The sequence below is a fragment of the Peromyscus eremicus genome, chromosome 1 (assembly GCF_949786415.1).
Source record: "Peromyscus eremicus chromosome 1, PerEre_H2_v1, whole genome shotgun sequence".
Lineage (NCBI taxonomy): Eukaryota > Metazoa > Chordata > Mammalia > Rodentia > Cricetidae > Peromyscus > Peromyscus eremicus.
The window spans coordinates 73335305-73351417 of record NC_081416.1 but is presented as its reverse complement, the minus strand read 5'-3'; the positions used below and the strand labels follow the sequence as shown (position 1 = coordinate 73351417).

General features: G+C 46.1%; 1 protein-coding gene across 1 annotated transcript in view; it reads left to right on the top strand.

Moving 5' to 3' along the window:
* Positions 1-16113, top strand: part of Plpp4 (phospholipid phosphatase 4) — a 133771-nt gene that overhangs the window by 49324 nt on the left and 68334 nt on the right. The window contains exons 2-5 of the mRNA XM_059250676.1: positions 159-267; positions 8215-8305; positions 12691-12754; positions 14649-14773. Coding sequence (XP_059106659.1) covers positions 159-267; positions 8215-8305; positions 12691-12754; positions 14649-14773 — 389 coding nt within the window. The remainder of the gene's footprint in view (positions 1-158; positions 268-8214; positions 8306-12690; positions 12755-14648; positions 14774-16113) is intronic.

Here is a 16113-nt window from a genome sequence, read left to right as displayed (position 1 = left end):
TCCAGTTGGAACTGGCTGAGGACCATCACTGGGGGCTATTTCTCCCCTTCCCAGAAGTCTGGAAGATTCTCCTAAGGGCGTGCAGAAGTGGCTTCCCAGGGTCTGTCCCCAGCAGCTGAATGCTCAGCTTTCATGTCCTTTTCTTTGTTTTCTTTCAGTTTTACAGAGTTTTTGGATCCGTTCCAGAGAGTCATCCAGCCAGAAGAGATCTGGCTCTATAAAAACCCTTTGGTGCAGACAGACAACATACCTACACGCCTCATGTTTGTAAGTACCGTGACTTGGTGGCTGATGTGTTCACCATCCCAACTACAAACCAAATGGGTTTTGATCCTTGATGTCCCAACCCCTGTTGAAGACAGTAGTCAACTTTAAATAAAGAGCAAAGCAGCCCATCCAGTTAAAACCCGCTTCCAGATCATGACGGGCACTGATTGCTCACTTGAGAAATTGTGATTATCTAACATTTTGGAAAGAGAGGGGAACTTGCTTACCTGAGTTATGTTGAGTGTTTCCACATAGTGACAGTTTAGTAAAGACAGATTGGAAGCTAATGACAAGAATTCCCTGTCCCTTTTTCAGGATAAGCCTGAAAATCACTCTAGAGAGCTTTGCTAACCACTTCTCTAGTTTGGGCTGAGCAGTTATTGATCAGTGACAAGATTGCCTTGTGGTAGGCTGGGAAGTGTCTCATTAGGAAAAGTACTTGCCAGGCACAAGGGCAGGAGATTGGATCCCCCCAACTCATGTAAATGCTAAGTGGGTGTGGTGGCCAGCCTGTAATCCCAGCACATGGAAGCCAGGCACGAAAGCTGGACTAGGCAAATCAGTGTGCTCTAGGTTCAAGTATGAGACTTTCCTCAATATATAAGGTGGAGTGCCATTGAGGAAGACATCAACTTCAACTAGAGACCTCTGTACATGCTACACACAAAATACCTGTGCCCACACACATGCCAACAGAAATACACATGTGTACACCATACACCCAGACACAAGTGAAAAAAAAAAAAAGGCTACCCCATAGCCTAACTACTAGATGTTATCTGTGTCTCCTAGAATGAATGAGGAAACACCCCAGCAGCTGGTAGATATAGTGGGATTATTTTTACCTTCTTCTCTTAACATGTGGCAATTACAGCCTTTGACCTTTCCCTCCCTGTGTGCCAGTACCTATGGAAAGGCTACCTCATATAGTCCCAGCCTATGTCAGAGAGGAAGGGGTCATTACTATCCACAGCCTGCAGGGGCAGAAATGCTTCCTGAGAGATGAGGGGACTTTCCTGAAGCCACATGGCTGATGAGTGACAGCGTCTAATCGGAGGTCAGCTGTCTACCGTAAGACTGCCCTGGATGTTCCAGAGCATCGGGAACTCCTTACTGATGCTCAATCACTCTTGGAGCATTGCCAGTGCATTCTGTAGCAAAGGAAGCAGTCACATGCTCCCTCCACCGGAAACAATAACAAAACTTTCAGATGGGCTGCCTAGCGGCTTGATGGTGATTCCTATTGACCCATCATGATGCTTGTGCTTCTGGGGACTACAATGACTATTCCAAAACATTCACAATACACATGGGACTGTTTGAAAGAAATCCCTTTATTTTACAGAATAAAGCTTTTTAAGTAACTGTGGTTAGAAAAAGATATTCATATCTGAAAATGGAAATGTCTTCTATACTGCATGAACATTCAGGTGTTATTACAGCTGCTTTTAATAATTACTTTTCAGCTTGGAAAATGAAATCGATTTCTGTAAATCTTAGGCAAAGTGAACTATTAAGGTCGGTTGGCAGTAGGGCATGACAGATACTCACATATTACAATAAGATCCTTTTCCAATTCTATCCTAACTCAATAAATCCCAGATATGAAGGAACCAGTGTGTGGCTAATGACTTCATAGCACAATTAGGGGAAAACATCTGTTTATCACTCAGACCCATTCTTCCCAGGGTTTTGCATTTCATGTGCCATAAAATGCAATTTGGAGCTGAATGGTCGTATGGGACATGGAGAGAAATTCGCGGCTCTGGCCTAGATTTATGAACAATGGATTGTTTTGAAGAGTGGATGAAGATGCCACAATGATTCTGTCTAGAGACACAAGTGGGATGAAACAATTTGCACATGGCCAGTGGTTTGGATCAGATGCAAACAGGTCATTCTGCACCGTGATTTTTGAAGAATAGACGTGTATTTGGCTCCATGCACTGACTCGCTCTCTAACCTTATAGTGAAACCAGTTCAGTCTTTTACTTTGCTAATAGTGGTTGATGGAGCACATGCATCTGGCTCCCAGATTCAGTGCAGTCCACAAGAGCAACAGGAGAGCAGAAGCGCCATGTAAAATACCTGCCGCTCAAGGGTGGAAAATCCTTTGCCATTCCGTAATTCGATTTGTTCACCTAGCTTTTATTAAGAACTTAATGTGAGCTATTGTTTGCCAACTTTGGGTCCTGGGAAACTTTCCCAGTGACTGCAGAAGAATGTTGAGTGGAGCATATTGTCTCCCAGATGTCTAATCTAGATCGGTTTCTCTTGGAGGCACATTTGTCAATTTGTGTGTGTGTGTGTGTGTGTGTGTGTGTGTGTGTGTGTGTGATGCCACATGCCATGGTGTGCCTGGCATAGTCAGGGAAGAGCTTGTGAGAGTTGGTCCTCTCCTTAGTCTGTGTGGGTTCCCGTGATGGAATGCAGGGGGCAGCGGTTTGGCAGAAAGTACCTTTGCTGGCCTGTCCACCTCACGGGCCCAAATTGCATTCTTTCATTCATAAAATCTTGGCTCTTTCATGTAGGTTGGAATGTTTCCATCTAAAGGTGAATTTTCTAACTTTCTAACTAAGATGTTTTTCGAGTAATTAGTGGCCCCAAGTCATGATTCATGAGTGTGCATATGTGTACATGCATGCACACATGTGTGTTTGTGTGTGTCAAAATCCCTTGGTCAAATGTAATCAGAAAAGCAATATAGTAAAAGTTTGGTGACTGAGTCAAGTGTGATCAAAGGGTGAAGAAGTGGTATTGGCATCCTCAGAAAAGGCTCAGCTCACGTTTTATCTGCCTGTGGCTCCTACAGTGCAGGTAATGGGTCTGGGTATGGTGGGACTGTTTGATGCCAGGATCGTGTTTTCCCATGGTGAATCTATCTTCCTGTTGACCAGAGGGACAGACCAAGGATTCTTTTAGAAACCCTGAGTCTTGACTTAACATTTCTCCATCATCCCCCAAGCACTCAGTCCCCTGCCAGAGGCTGTGCTGTTATTCAGAAGAGGTCACGTGTCCTTGCTGAGTGTGTGGGGTTTATCAGAGCATGATCAAACACGTGCTATTGGTGCAGGGAATGCCAGTTGGTCATGAATGTGACTTAGTATACCCTCTGTTGATGTCATGTTGTGCATTCAGGGCACACTTGCAAAGAACATGCTGTAGGTAGGGGAGCCCATAAGGGCTGTGGAGAACAAGAAGTCAGGTCAGGCATGGACCATACCCTCAGGGATCCTGCTATACCCTGATATAAAATAGGATCTGGAAAGGTCAGAGGGGAGATTCTATGGAGCTTCTTCACCTTCATCTTCATCATCTTCACCATCATCTTCTTCACCATCATCCTCATCACTATCATCACCATCATCTATCAACATCCTCGTCACTACCGCCATCATGAGCTACCACAGTGGCAATGGTTTCTTGAGGACAGTGCTTGTGCTCAACACATGATGAGCGGCATCTCAGTTAATGCTTCTCAGAATCTCTGATGGCACCATTTTTCATCAGCTCAGTAATCTGAGGATGAAAAACCAGACAACTTTACCAAGGTCTTAACAACTGTTAGAAACTAGACTAGACCCTCTCAGAACACTGAGAAGCCCTTAAGCTCTGATGCCACCTTTTGGACTTGGGTGAGGTGAAAAGGTAGTTCCAGCATGTGACACACAGAAAACGCAGACTTGAAGCTCCAAAGTGGGAGAATAGGGCCACATAGACCCACTGAGTCAGAGTTTATTGGGGAGCACCTATCGGGTGAACTGAGTCAGAGTTTATGGGGGTGGGTATCTATAGGGTGAGGGCGCAGATAAAACAGGGATGGAGCCGGGTGGTAGATAACTTCAGATTGATGATTATTATTGTTGTTCCTCACTACCCAGGCAGTGATGAAATACCTGCCATGAGCCAAGCCCAGGGCTGGACAGTAGGGGTGCAGAGCTGAATATGATGTGGCTTCTAGTCTAGTGGAGGCGCAGACCCAAATGTCAGCTGGGCAGTTCAGCACTGCTAGAAAACCTTTGAAGACCGGTTTAGACTTAAAAGGGAAATTGAGATAGAGTTCTGCAGATTTTTCCCTTGTCTTTCAAGGAAATGTCCAACTCATTTTCTTTGTCTCTGTGGTTATGGCCAGAGATCACCTGATTTCGTCTCCCAGAATCTTCCTGTCACTGTGATGATTTGCTAGGAGGATTTACTATTCTGGGATGCTTTTAAGGAAGATGGGAACTAGTCAGTTCCGGGAGAGGACGGAAGAAGAAGACAGACTTAGCTGGTGATAGACAGTTTAATTTGTAGTCTCTTTTTAAGTCTTTGACGGCCCTTTCTTTGGTGACAGGTTGCCATTGTTTACCCAAAGTGGGGCCTTTGCTAGGTGTCTGCGTGTGTTGGAGTTATCTTTAAAATCGCTCCACTGACCACTTTTATGTTAGGTGCCAGAGCTGTAGGCACTTTGGCCCTGTGCTGTGACATGAGTGAGCCTTGGTGGCCGCCTTCTGGGCTGGAATCTTGACATCAGAACGTTGCGGGCTGGACTCCTTCAGTTGTGGAAGTTTCCTGCTGTGGCCGCCTCCTCCCTCTACATATAGGGCTGCTCTAAGCTGCATCTTTTTCTAGACATGTCTGGGACAGTGTAGTGCTTTGCAGCAGTGCTGAGGCAGATCTTGTTTCTAGATGGAGTAGAATCTGGACACTGAGGGCACTTCCTACACGGGGTTCACTGGTGGGTACACAAGGTGAGAACCCACTTGGAGGCAGTGGTTATATATTACTTGGGCAAGGTGCCTGGGAACCTCTGTTTTTTATTGTTTCCAACCTTCTTCCTTTGCCCAGGATTCTCTACTCAGGTCATGTGGGTTCATGTGGAGCACATTTTAATCCCATGTGATATCCCAGTACTTTGTGAGTATATTCTGAGTACATGTTAACATTCATTTTGGGATATGGTGAGACATCATGCAACAGACAGGGGGAGGGGGTGGTAAATATAAATATATCTCTGCTCTGTCTTTGGGCTCTTTGCTCCCTAAGAGCTTACATCTTAAACCACAAGCAGGAAAAGATCGACATGTGGCTTTCTAAACTACAAAACCCCCAGTGACATACATCTTCCAGCATACCTCCTAAGTCTTCATAGATGTTCCTACCAACTGGGGACAAGTGTTCAAATGCATGAGACTACATAGGACAGTGCTTCTCAACCTGTAGGTCATGACCATTGGAAATCACACATTTCTGAAGTCTTAGGAACACCCAACCATAAGTTTATTTTTATTGTTGCTTCGTAACTATAATTTTGCTCAGTGTCTCAGTTCCTAAGATCATCAAAAACATGTGTTTTCCAATGGTCATGACCCACAAGTTGAGAACTGCTGATGTGGGTCATTTCTCCAAACCACCATACATGGCCAGGACAAAGACATGAGACTGGTGTCCCCAGTGTTGTGGGGACACAGGAGAAATCACACCCTGCCGTTGTCCACAGATACTTCTGTTCGGAGATGGAGCTGGGCACTCTGTCAGGTTGCAGCCCTTTTCTGGAGCTCTTGAGGTGAGGAAACTGAGCTGTCCCCACGCCCCACCCCAGGCTTAGTACTGGCTCAGTAAGCAGGCCATTGGTGGTCATAAGAATGACCCCACATAGCACCGACTTAGGAAAGTTGCAGAGTGGGTGCAATGAAGGCTGGCCTTGGCAGAGCCAGAGGGGAGGGAGAGCTAGTTAAAAACAAGAGGTCTGTGTCAGGGGATGATGCTGAAAGAAAGTCCTTTGCCACCAGGCCCCGGTGACTCCCCAGCTCTCATTCCTGGCTGTGAACCTGCACGGTTCTTACCTGATGCCCTATCCCCTATGTGGGCTAAAACGGCTTATTCTAAAACCTCTTTTACCAGCCTTAGGGCCTCATGGGAAAGCCTTTCCCACTCATAGTTCATTTGAAATTTTATTCCTGCCTACACACCTGGGAGCATGTCGGCTAAGGTTGTCTCTTAGCGCTTTCTTCTGTCCAGTGTTTGTTATTCTGTTGAGGCTTGACTTGGTGATGTCCTTTCAGGTAACTGTTTGGTGAGTTGCTCTCTCCTCTTAGGGAGCATGTGGCATGAACTATACCTAGGGCTTTAAGGGATGGAAACGATTAGGCTGCTGAGCTTGGAGACGAAAAGGATTCTTGAGCCTTGACTGTGGTCTTGGCTGTTAGAAGGTGATACTCTGGACATCAGTTTTCAGGATCTGAAGGTGAAGATGTGTTACTTAATCAACAGCATCAGGATTGTTTGGGATGCTTGTTAAAAAAAAAATATGATCCTCAGTTCCCAGACTGGTCGTACAAGTATGCCAGCATGTCTGCAAGCCCTGAAGTTACTCAGATATGAGCAGTTGACTCCCAGGCTCCATCAGTTATTTTCAAATAACCCATGGCATCCAGAGCCACAACCAATAAGGGGACAACCCTAACCAGTTACTACCTCTCATGGTCACAAAGACATGATGACAAATGAGAAGGAAGGCTGTCTGATGTCTCATAGGCCATCTCTGAAGGCAGAAGTGCCCAAAATAAGTGCCTGAAATGGGAAGAGGCTGTTTTGAAAGGTCATGGTCATTTGCACAAATTCCAGCCATGACTTTGTCCCATCGGGAAGCCCCTCTGTGAAAAGTGATGGTCTCATCTGAGCACACTGAAGAATTCCTAAGTGGGAACATAAGGAACATAGTTCCCACCCCCTTCCCATCACTTACTGATTGATGCAATGTTCGGTCCATCCAGACACTGTTGTCCTGAGATGTTACCCATGAAGAGTTAAGTAAATACCTTTCCTCCTGGTGGCAGTGGTAATTAAAGAAACCATATTGGAGGCAGAAAACTGGCTTAAGAAGACCAGCCGCGGGCTGAAGAGATGGCTCAGCCGTTAACGTCTAGGCTCACAACCAAAACTGTAAGATCAGCCTCATAGCTTAGAAGCTGTGTGACCCCAGGCCCATCACTGAACCCGAGAAGTTGTCTCAGAGCTGTCACGAGTCTAATACAGTTCCTACTACAACCTCCTGGGGTGCTTTAGGATGCGTGTGACTGCATGTGGACCCCACCAGCTTCACTCCAATGTGGTTTGGGTAGATGGTACCTTAGGTACTTTTCCTGTGGCCATAACCAAATACCTGATGAGAAGCTACTTAAGGAAACACAGATTTATTTTGGCTTACAGTTTGAGGGGATATAGTCCATGATGGTGGGGAAGTCATGCCAGTAGAGGCAGTAAGTGGCTGGTCATGTTACATCTGAGGCAGGAAGCAGAGAGGTGGGGGAGGGAGATGAGTGCTGGTATTCAGCCTCTTTCTTTGTCATTCTGTCTGGGACCCTACCCACGGAATAGTACTGCTCACAGCTGGGTTCTCTTCCTACATGGATGAACCCAATCTAGAAACTCCCTTACAAACATATCCAGGGGTTTGAACTCCAGCTGATTCTATATCTTACGATGTTGGGAGGAAGAATTTGAATGAAAGGACTCACTTCTAACCTAATAGCAAGAAGAACTTCAAAAGGGGACGAGCTGACTGACTGTCATTAAGAAGGCCTACCCTCTCATGTTTCTAGGGAGGTGGAACCAGAGCCTGCAGTCATGTTCCTCATACACACACGGCGGGGAGAAGGGCGTGTTCCAGGGTTTCCTGGTGCTGATGAACTATCATAATGCTACACTGTTCTTTACTCTTTAAAAAGCTCCCACTTTAAATGTGGCTCCAAGCAATTACAAATCAATTAGAACCTGCAATCAGACCTCTAGTTTCCCAAGCCTGTGTTTTCGCTCCAGATAGACAAATTGCCCTTCTTTGTTTAAGGTCAGTTCGGTAAGGTCATTTGACTAGCGAGTTGAAGTTAACTGGGACTAATTAAGAATTGCCACATCTGAAGCAAATCAGAGTCCTCATGAGGGATTATTTGTTGTCTCTTCCAGGCAATTTCTTTCCTCACACCCTTGGCTGTTATTTGTGTGGTGAAAATTATCCGGCGGACAGACAAGACTGAAATTAAGGAAGCCTTCTTGGGTAGAGTATTCACAGTTTTTGCTTTAGGGGCTGGGAATGATCTTAATTAGATAATCACATTTGGAAAAAAAACCTCATTTACACCCAACTGATTATTTTTCCTTTGGTCAAAATTAGACTCTGGGAAAATAAGACAAGATAAGATTAAAAGGTTCTAAGTCAATGTGAAGTAAAGGGCACTCACAAGCGGACATTCTCAGAAGGTGCCCAGCATGCCTGCATGTGCATGGATCACTCACTCACACACATACACACACACACACACACACACACACACACACACACACACACACACAGAATGAATGAATGAATGAATGAATGAATGAGTCAATCCTACTGGGGTGTTCTAGCAACCAAGGTAATTTAACCTGTGTCTAAATCTCTACCTTTTTAATCCTCTAGAGAACTAAATTGGATATGTATATACTTTAAATAAATTATCTAGACCTTCATCCCCAAGCTTGAGCTTAGTATATTCTATGGACTTGCCATCCTCTGGGGTGGTAAGTCTGGAAACAGAGGTTCCTCACTAAGGGATGTGTTTGTTAATTACTGGGCTTATGGAGAGGAAAATGCAGCATGGCACTCCTCTCTTTTCTTAGTGAGGGAGTATGAATGAGGCAGAGTGTGTGTCTAAAGGAGGAAGAATAGAGGCCATTTTTACGTAACCAAGCTTTAGTTAAGTCTGTCTAGTTGAAAAGAATAATGTTGAGTTTCCTTTTCAAATGAGCTCGAGTAAATAATGGGTTTAAAGACAGAGCTAAAATAAGCAGTCTTATCAACTCCAAGCAAAGGGGGGCTAACACAGCAGTGCCCCGTGGGGCTGCCGTGGGGAAGAGCTGTAATGTCGAGATCTCACAACCTGCTCTGTCTCAACTATACCCTCCCTCGTCTCCTCCACTTCCTGTCTCCTCCCCAGCCTGGACTTGGTTTCTTCTGCCCCAGACCTTTGCTTCCTGCGGGCCGTGGGCTCACAGTGGTGTTGCTTTCTCCCTGCACGTCTGACTGTTCAGCCGTGGTGCCCCCCCCCCCCATGCTCACTCTGTTCCTTGGTCCCAGGCCCCTAGATGGAGACTTTGACTCCCTTGTTTCTCCAGGCTGAAAGCAAAGCAGTCCTGACTCTGGCCAGCCTGCGGTTACAGGTTCTCTCTGTCAGGTCAGGTGTATGCTCCAGGTTGCTAACCTGTAGACTGAGAATTTGGTCACATGGCCTTGGTCTCTTTAGTTGTGATGCCAGAAAGTTTTAAGTGTTTTCATGGGGCATGGGGGCATTGGTACCTTACCATACCTGGCTTTAGTGGCGGGGCAGTATTTGGATGGCTATTACTGTGGTCCTTAGTGCATTCTATTGGGCACCCTCTTTGTTGGTTTGGGAATCCTTTCACCTCATGTTATATTATAGCTGATCCCTCACATAGAGTCCCCAGGTAAATGACAGTGGGTAGGAATGGCTGTCACTGTTGTGGCTATAGTTTACTGCTGGCCATGGAGCTGTGTTCCTGTGATATCTCTAAGCAGCCCTGACTACCTCCTCTAGACATTTTCATTCCCAGCTAAATCTCCCTTAGGGTAACGCTTCAAAATTGAGCACCATACTCTGCCTCCTATACGGTAACTAAAAAGGAATTATTGGCTGTTCTGTTTGCCTAAATCGATGAGTTCCTGTCCAGAAAATGACGAAAAGCCAGCAGTGTGCACAGAGGTTGCAAACAACCCGTGCTTTCAGGAAGGGTTGGAGGCAGGAAGGGCGACCTTATACATCAAAGTCGGAAAACTAGGTGGTTTCGAGTCAAGCCTGGAATTCAGAACTCTCTCAGGGAGGGGAGGCTAGTTGTCCTTCTGTACTGAGGGTATATAGAAGATTTTAACCCAGGCACTTACACCCGAGCCCCAAGTGTTCCCCACTGCTACATACAGACAAGAATGGCGGTGTTTTCCCTGTGCAACGTCTAGCTTGCAGGCATTCAGGCTATAGAATAACCAGGAACTCTGATATGGAAAGACTGGCATGCTGGGTGGCCTAAAACTACAAAAATAACAGCAAAAGCTTTCAAGTCCTCTGGCATACCCCCCCCAAGCATACCCCCCCAAGCAAACCAAGCTGTAGGACATGCCACTTTGAATTTCTTTATCAGCCAGTCTTGTTTGTGTTTCTGATCCATCAGTCAAAATGGTACTGTCAGATGCTGTAAAAAATGCCACATGAGCTAGACCTGTAGGGCTCTTGGTTGTCAGCAAGTGTTCTTGCCTGGGGCTGTGTATTCTCCTGGCTTTCCGGGCACCGAGGATCTGATCAGAGCCCAGCCTTCGTTCTAGAGAATGAGGAACATTGGAAGAGATACCTCATGAAAGGTCTCTGCATCAGTACCCTGTCATTTTGCTGCCCTCCCATCAGTACCCTGTCAAACTGTATCATTCAGATAAAAATTCATCAGTCCCATGTAATTCCAGAATGCTGAAGCAACTCCCACGCTCCAAAATGTCATCACTCTAGCTCCCCATCCTTCTCTGTCTCTTTCGGGCATTTGGATCGCATAGCGCATTTGCTGGTGTTTTCTAGCTCACTTACTTCAAACCTTTGGAAAGACTGTACTGTCTACAAGTCCACTCAGCCCCGAGTGTTTATGGGGTGTGTTGGGCTCTGGATCAATGGAGCTGTGTATGAAGTTCACTAAGATTGATGTGGGACGATGAGAGATCAGCCAGTGATGCTTGCTCACAGATGGCTTCTCCAAACTGAGGCCATGCCCCTAGGATAAGAAGGCATGGTGCTCCCCTAGAAAGCACAGCAGGGCCAGCGCTAACAGGAAAAAGCCCACCACTGTCAGGTCCATGCTAGCTCACAGTTTGTTCGCTGTCAGGACTCTGGGAGAACTCAGCTAGGACAGCCTAGGGGTTTTTATCTCTTCTGCAGAAGAGAAGGAAGGTGGCATTTCCAGCAGGAAAGATCTGCATGTAAAGACTGTAGTCACTGGACCTTCTCATGTTCTCCGCACTCAGAGCCAGTCTATACCCCAGGTTACACGTTTGACGTTTTGATGGCAGTACTGTGGTACTGACTCATGTCCAGCTCTCCAACAGGGACCTGCCCCTTTTCCCACTCCATTCATGTATGGCCAGGAATGCTTCATCTCCACTCAGGTGTTAGTTTCTCCTTTTCATCTCAACCCTCCTCATTCTTTCTGTTTCCTACAACCTGCTAAAAGTGGGTGGCTTTGTCTCCATCTCAGTAGTGTGTGCCCTGGTGACTGGGATGGCTATGCCACAGCACTTTCTGCATGTAGAGTGACTCATCTGTCTCCCTTGATGATAACGAATCACTTGAGGAAGGGCCTTCCCGAAAATGTCCCTCCACTGCACTCATCTTACACAAATCTCTGCTGGTATCAAGGAGTTAATATTTGCCAAAGAGAAAGGGTAGCTCACGTGTTTTATTACTCAAGGAGCGCCTCCCTGAGTTTCTGTTGTTAATGTAAGACAGTTGACCTTCATCACAGTGGTGGTGATGACTGTGCCCTTCAGTCCTCTTAACAAGCTATAGGAGGCCAGGGCACGGTTTGTGTAGGAAAGGGTCTTGATTCCCCTTCTGTTGGGTCTGCCCTGATCTAACAGATTTTCAGGCTGCTGGGAGAAGGTCCCTGGGCTGTATATTTTAAACTCATATATTCTAGAAGTTCTTGCTGGTTTAGATGACAAAAGTTACCTCCTGGACTCTCTGCCCTCTTGGAAACAGTGATGTACAGCTGTTGGCAGGTGATGGGTCAGGATGACAGAGGCCTAGCAAGGTTGTCCTGCTCTTCAGAAGGAGTTTGGCAGCTGCTCTGATTCAAATTATGTCTGGGGAAATTGCCAGGAGGAAATAAAAAAAGTTATGTCTTTCTACGAGTAAAAGAAATTCTACACGCTGTTGTTGTATTAAATCTGTTTATATCAGCCTAGAAAGTGATGGATGGGCTTGTTTGTGAAGCTGAAAATTCTGGTCAAGAAGGAAAGATTTCATGTCATAGGAATGTGGCATTTTATGGGACAACCTCCATAGTTCTTCTCCAATTATATTTTTCCCTAGCAACAAAGCTCCATCATGTTCCAAAAGTATTATTTAACAACTCTGTGATCATAAACTAAGTGCAATTAGAGGTGGTGATGATGATGATGATGATAGTTGTGATGGTAATGATAGTGATGGCTGATGGTCACAGTGATGGTGATGGGTGATAATAGTGGTGATGGTGATAATGGTGGTGATGGTAGTGGTGATGATGGTATGTTGATGGTGCTGGTGATAATGGTGCTGGATGGTGATGATGATGGTGGTGGTTTTAGGGATGATGACTTTTTTAATGTGAGACCCAACTCTTTTTTTCTGTCTGTTGGTTTTTTTGTAGCGGTGTCCTTGGCTCTTGCTTTGAATGGAGTCTGCACAAACACTATTAAATTAATAGTGGGAAGGTAAGTCTCAAGAAGAAACAAATGGTCCCTTATACTACCAAGTTCATCTCTATGGGAACCATGGCCAGAGGACACTGGGTAGGACAGATTCCACAGTGTCTGATTTTCCCTTAAATTGTTGCCCTTCTGGGATTTCTGACCTTCAGTACAGATCTTTTCTTTCCTTTGAATGATGAACTCATTATTTTAGGGAGTTCACTAGTAAGAAAGTGTCCACTGGCTGACGGACCACACTTTCTTTTGGCTAAAGCCTGCACTTGGCATTTCCAGAGCACTCCACTGCTGTCCCAGCACCTGGCCAGGCTTATATACTTGTCAGTTTTGGCCTTTAACAAATTAATAAGATCACTTATGAATTGTTTTCTTTGGGAGGAGATGTATGGGTTGGCATTTCAGATCTGGCTTTATGACACACTTCTCTTACTGCTCCTGAGAAATGATTTCTAGTGCCCATTTGCTTTCCCTGTCCTCTGGCTGCTCTGGTAGAGAGTCGGTCTCTGCAGCGATGAGAAGCCCCACGGCCTCTCAATACTACAGCTCATTGGAGCTCCGACTGCTAGTTCCTGGCATTGAACAAATGAGATTCCATTTACAACCTCAGCATTTATAGATTATTGGCATGGTACAGGTGCTAAGCTAGGCATCAAGGGGTGGAAGATGGGTAAATCTGGACTAATAAAGACACTGCACTGGGATGTCGTTCCTGCTTAACATGCCCTTGGGACCCAGATAAAGTGCTGGTTCTAGGGGCTCACCCCCTGAGGTTCTGGTTGAGTAGGTGGACAACCACACTGGAGAAACACTGGCCAGGTCTAGAAAAGACAGCACAAGATAGATCATAGAGGCATCTTACCTAGATCCCAGAGCTAGGAGGTTCAGTGTATGAGTCCATATGTGATAACGATGATCCAGTGTGCAATATCAAAGGGAGGCGTGCTTGCAGTATTAGTAAGCGTACCCACATTATGTGCACAGAAATATTAGTTGAGTTGCTACAGGGTAGCAGGCTGGCACATATCCACACTAGAATCCTTACTTGAGTAGAACATTCAAACATGTGGTCAAATGTTGAGCACAGGATTCGATTCTAAGGCTCTCAGCTTGTGTTTGCCACATACTGCTCATGAGTGATCTTGGCAGGAGTGTCATCTCCTTCAGACCCCTGATCCTGCCTCTAAGATTGTCATAGGCTTTATATGGCACGGTGAATGTGTAGTGCCTCGTACTACATCTATGCTCAAGAATAAGTTAATACTATCTGTGGTTGCTCTGGAAGGCATGGCTTCAGGACCAGAGTCGCCCTTCTTTCCTCTAGACATCTCTGCCCCCTTCCTGCTTTAAGCCACAGACAGCAGCCTGGGTCGCCGAACTCCTCATACTGTGCGGCTGTGTTTTCAAGTTTCCCAGCCAGGTTGAGGGCCACTGCTTGAGGAAAGGCAACTGACCACCAAAATACGGCATGTAGGGATGTCATGTCCTGGACTCTCAGAGACTGGGGGCAAGGTCTAGCTTGGTAGAGCAGTAAATCAAGAGAGATAGTCCCTTCTCCTCTGCTGATACTGGGCTTAGGTGCCTCCAGGAAGTCCCACTACTTAATGCTCAAGACCTCACCTTTGGTCAGGTGTTGATTTCTCCCTTTTACAGATAAAGAAATGAGACGGGGGAAGGCTGAGATCTCCCTAAGGCTACACAACTAGCTCCAGTTGAGCTCTTTCTGACCCCAAAGCCTGAGGATTTCCCCCACAACTGTGTTCAGGAGGCTCTGGGGAACTCCTGTGGTTGTTGACAGAGGGGACTTGCAGAAGGGTGGAGGGCTGTGGGGAGGAGGGATCAGCTTGGGTCTCGTTGTGATGGCAGCGTTGTATATTGAAAATGTCCATGGTGTCTTTTGTAGACCTCGCCCCGATTTCTTTTACCGCTGCTTTCCAGATGGGGTGATGAATTCAGAGATGCACTGTACAGGGGACCCTGACCTGGTGTCCGAGGGCCGCAAAAGCTTCCCCAGCATCCATTCCTCATGTAAGTTCAAGGCGAGGACGCGTGTTATCCTGCTCACTTTGGGGCGGGGGGGGGGGGGGGGGCATTTGAGTGAAAAGAACAGTTTTGGTGCCTGAATGTCAGCATGGTGCCGTTTTCCTCACTGTGGGGTGGATGAAAAATAATGTTCCAGGGGAGGTCATGCGAGCTGGCAGCCAAGGCTCCAGACTTGACATAGTGTTGTGTATGTTGCTTTTGTGAGCTTGGAAGAATGTGGCATGTGACATTTCACCCCGGGATGTTATGACTCAAGAATTTGACAGTGCGAAGGAACTTACCAAGCTACTTGACACTGATGTTCAATGTTCAGCTTCGTGTCTAGTCTTTTGTGAAGTTATGATATTGTGTGTGTGAACAAATATGTAACATTTATGCATATACATAATGCATATGAAAGTGTGTATGCCCACACACACCTCAGTATATTGCAGATGCTGGAGCCTAGATTAGCCGTACACACAGACTAGCCTGATCCAGCAGCAGTTTGATATAGCAGCAAAAGCACAGATCTCTGAATCATGACACATCCTTAGCTCTTTCAATGCACCTTTCTGAGCCTTGGGTCCCACCGTGTTTAAGAGAAATAGGACTGCCTCTGTTCTCAGTAGGAGTGAGGATTAAAGTCGGCAATAATAATTACTAACATTTCTGAAGCACCCTTCGAAGCAGGAGGTGGAGATTCATTGTTTTATTTAATCCCTCAAGTATAAGGCACTTGGGATCCGGACTTGTAACCATCGTAGCTCTCCCTGTTATTATTTATTTCCAGGGCTGGTGTTTCCATTCACTCCAACAGTGTTTATTGAGTGACTCAGGCACCAGACATTGGTGCTTGGAATCCAGAGATAAATAAGACAGAATACGGCCCTAGACGTGCACAGGTGTAGCAGGCTGTCTGTGATGTTGTGACTCTTGGGGTAACTGGAGACAGAGTACGGCTGCAGGTGACTGACTGCTTGGAACGGGAAAGGCGCCTGTCAGACTGTGAAGCCCTTGGTTCCCCACACGTCTGACCAGCGTTTGCTCTTGGCAGGCCTCTTACGTTAATGGGATTTTTTTCCAAATCCTGTGCTAAAGATGCAATTTACCAGTGAGTGGCTGAGTTGAGAAACATCAGAAAGCTTCTCTGTATGGACATTTTCCCGGAGACACTGGAAACTAGGCTCTGTCAACGAGCTATGGGAGTGGCGGACACTTTAAGGGACCCTTAGCAACCCTTGTTGTGGCACTTCAGCCTTCCTGGTTGGGCCTTATGTCTTCTTACACACAAAACAATGAGACTCAGGCAGGATCAGTTACTCATCCAAGGAAGGCAGCCTCTG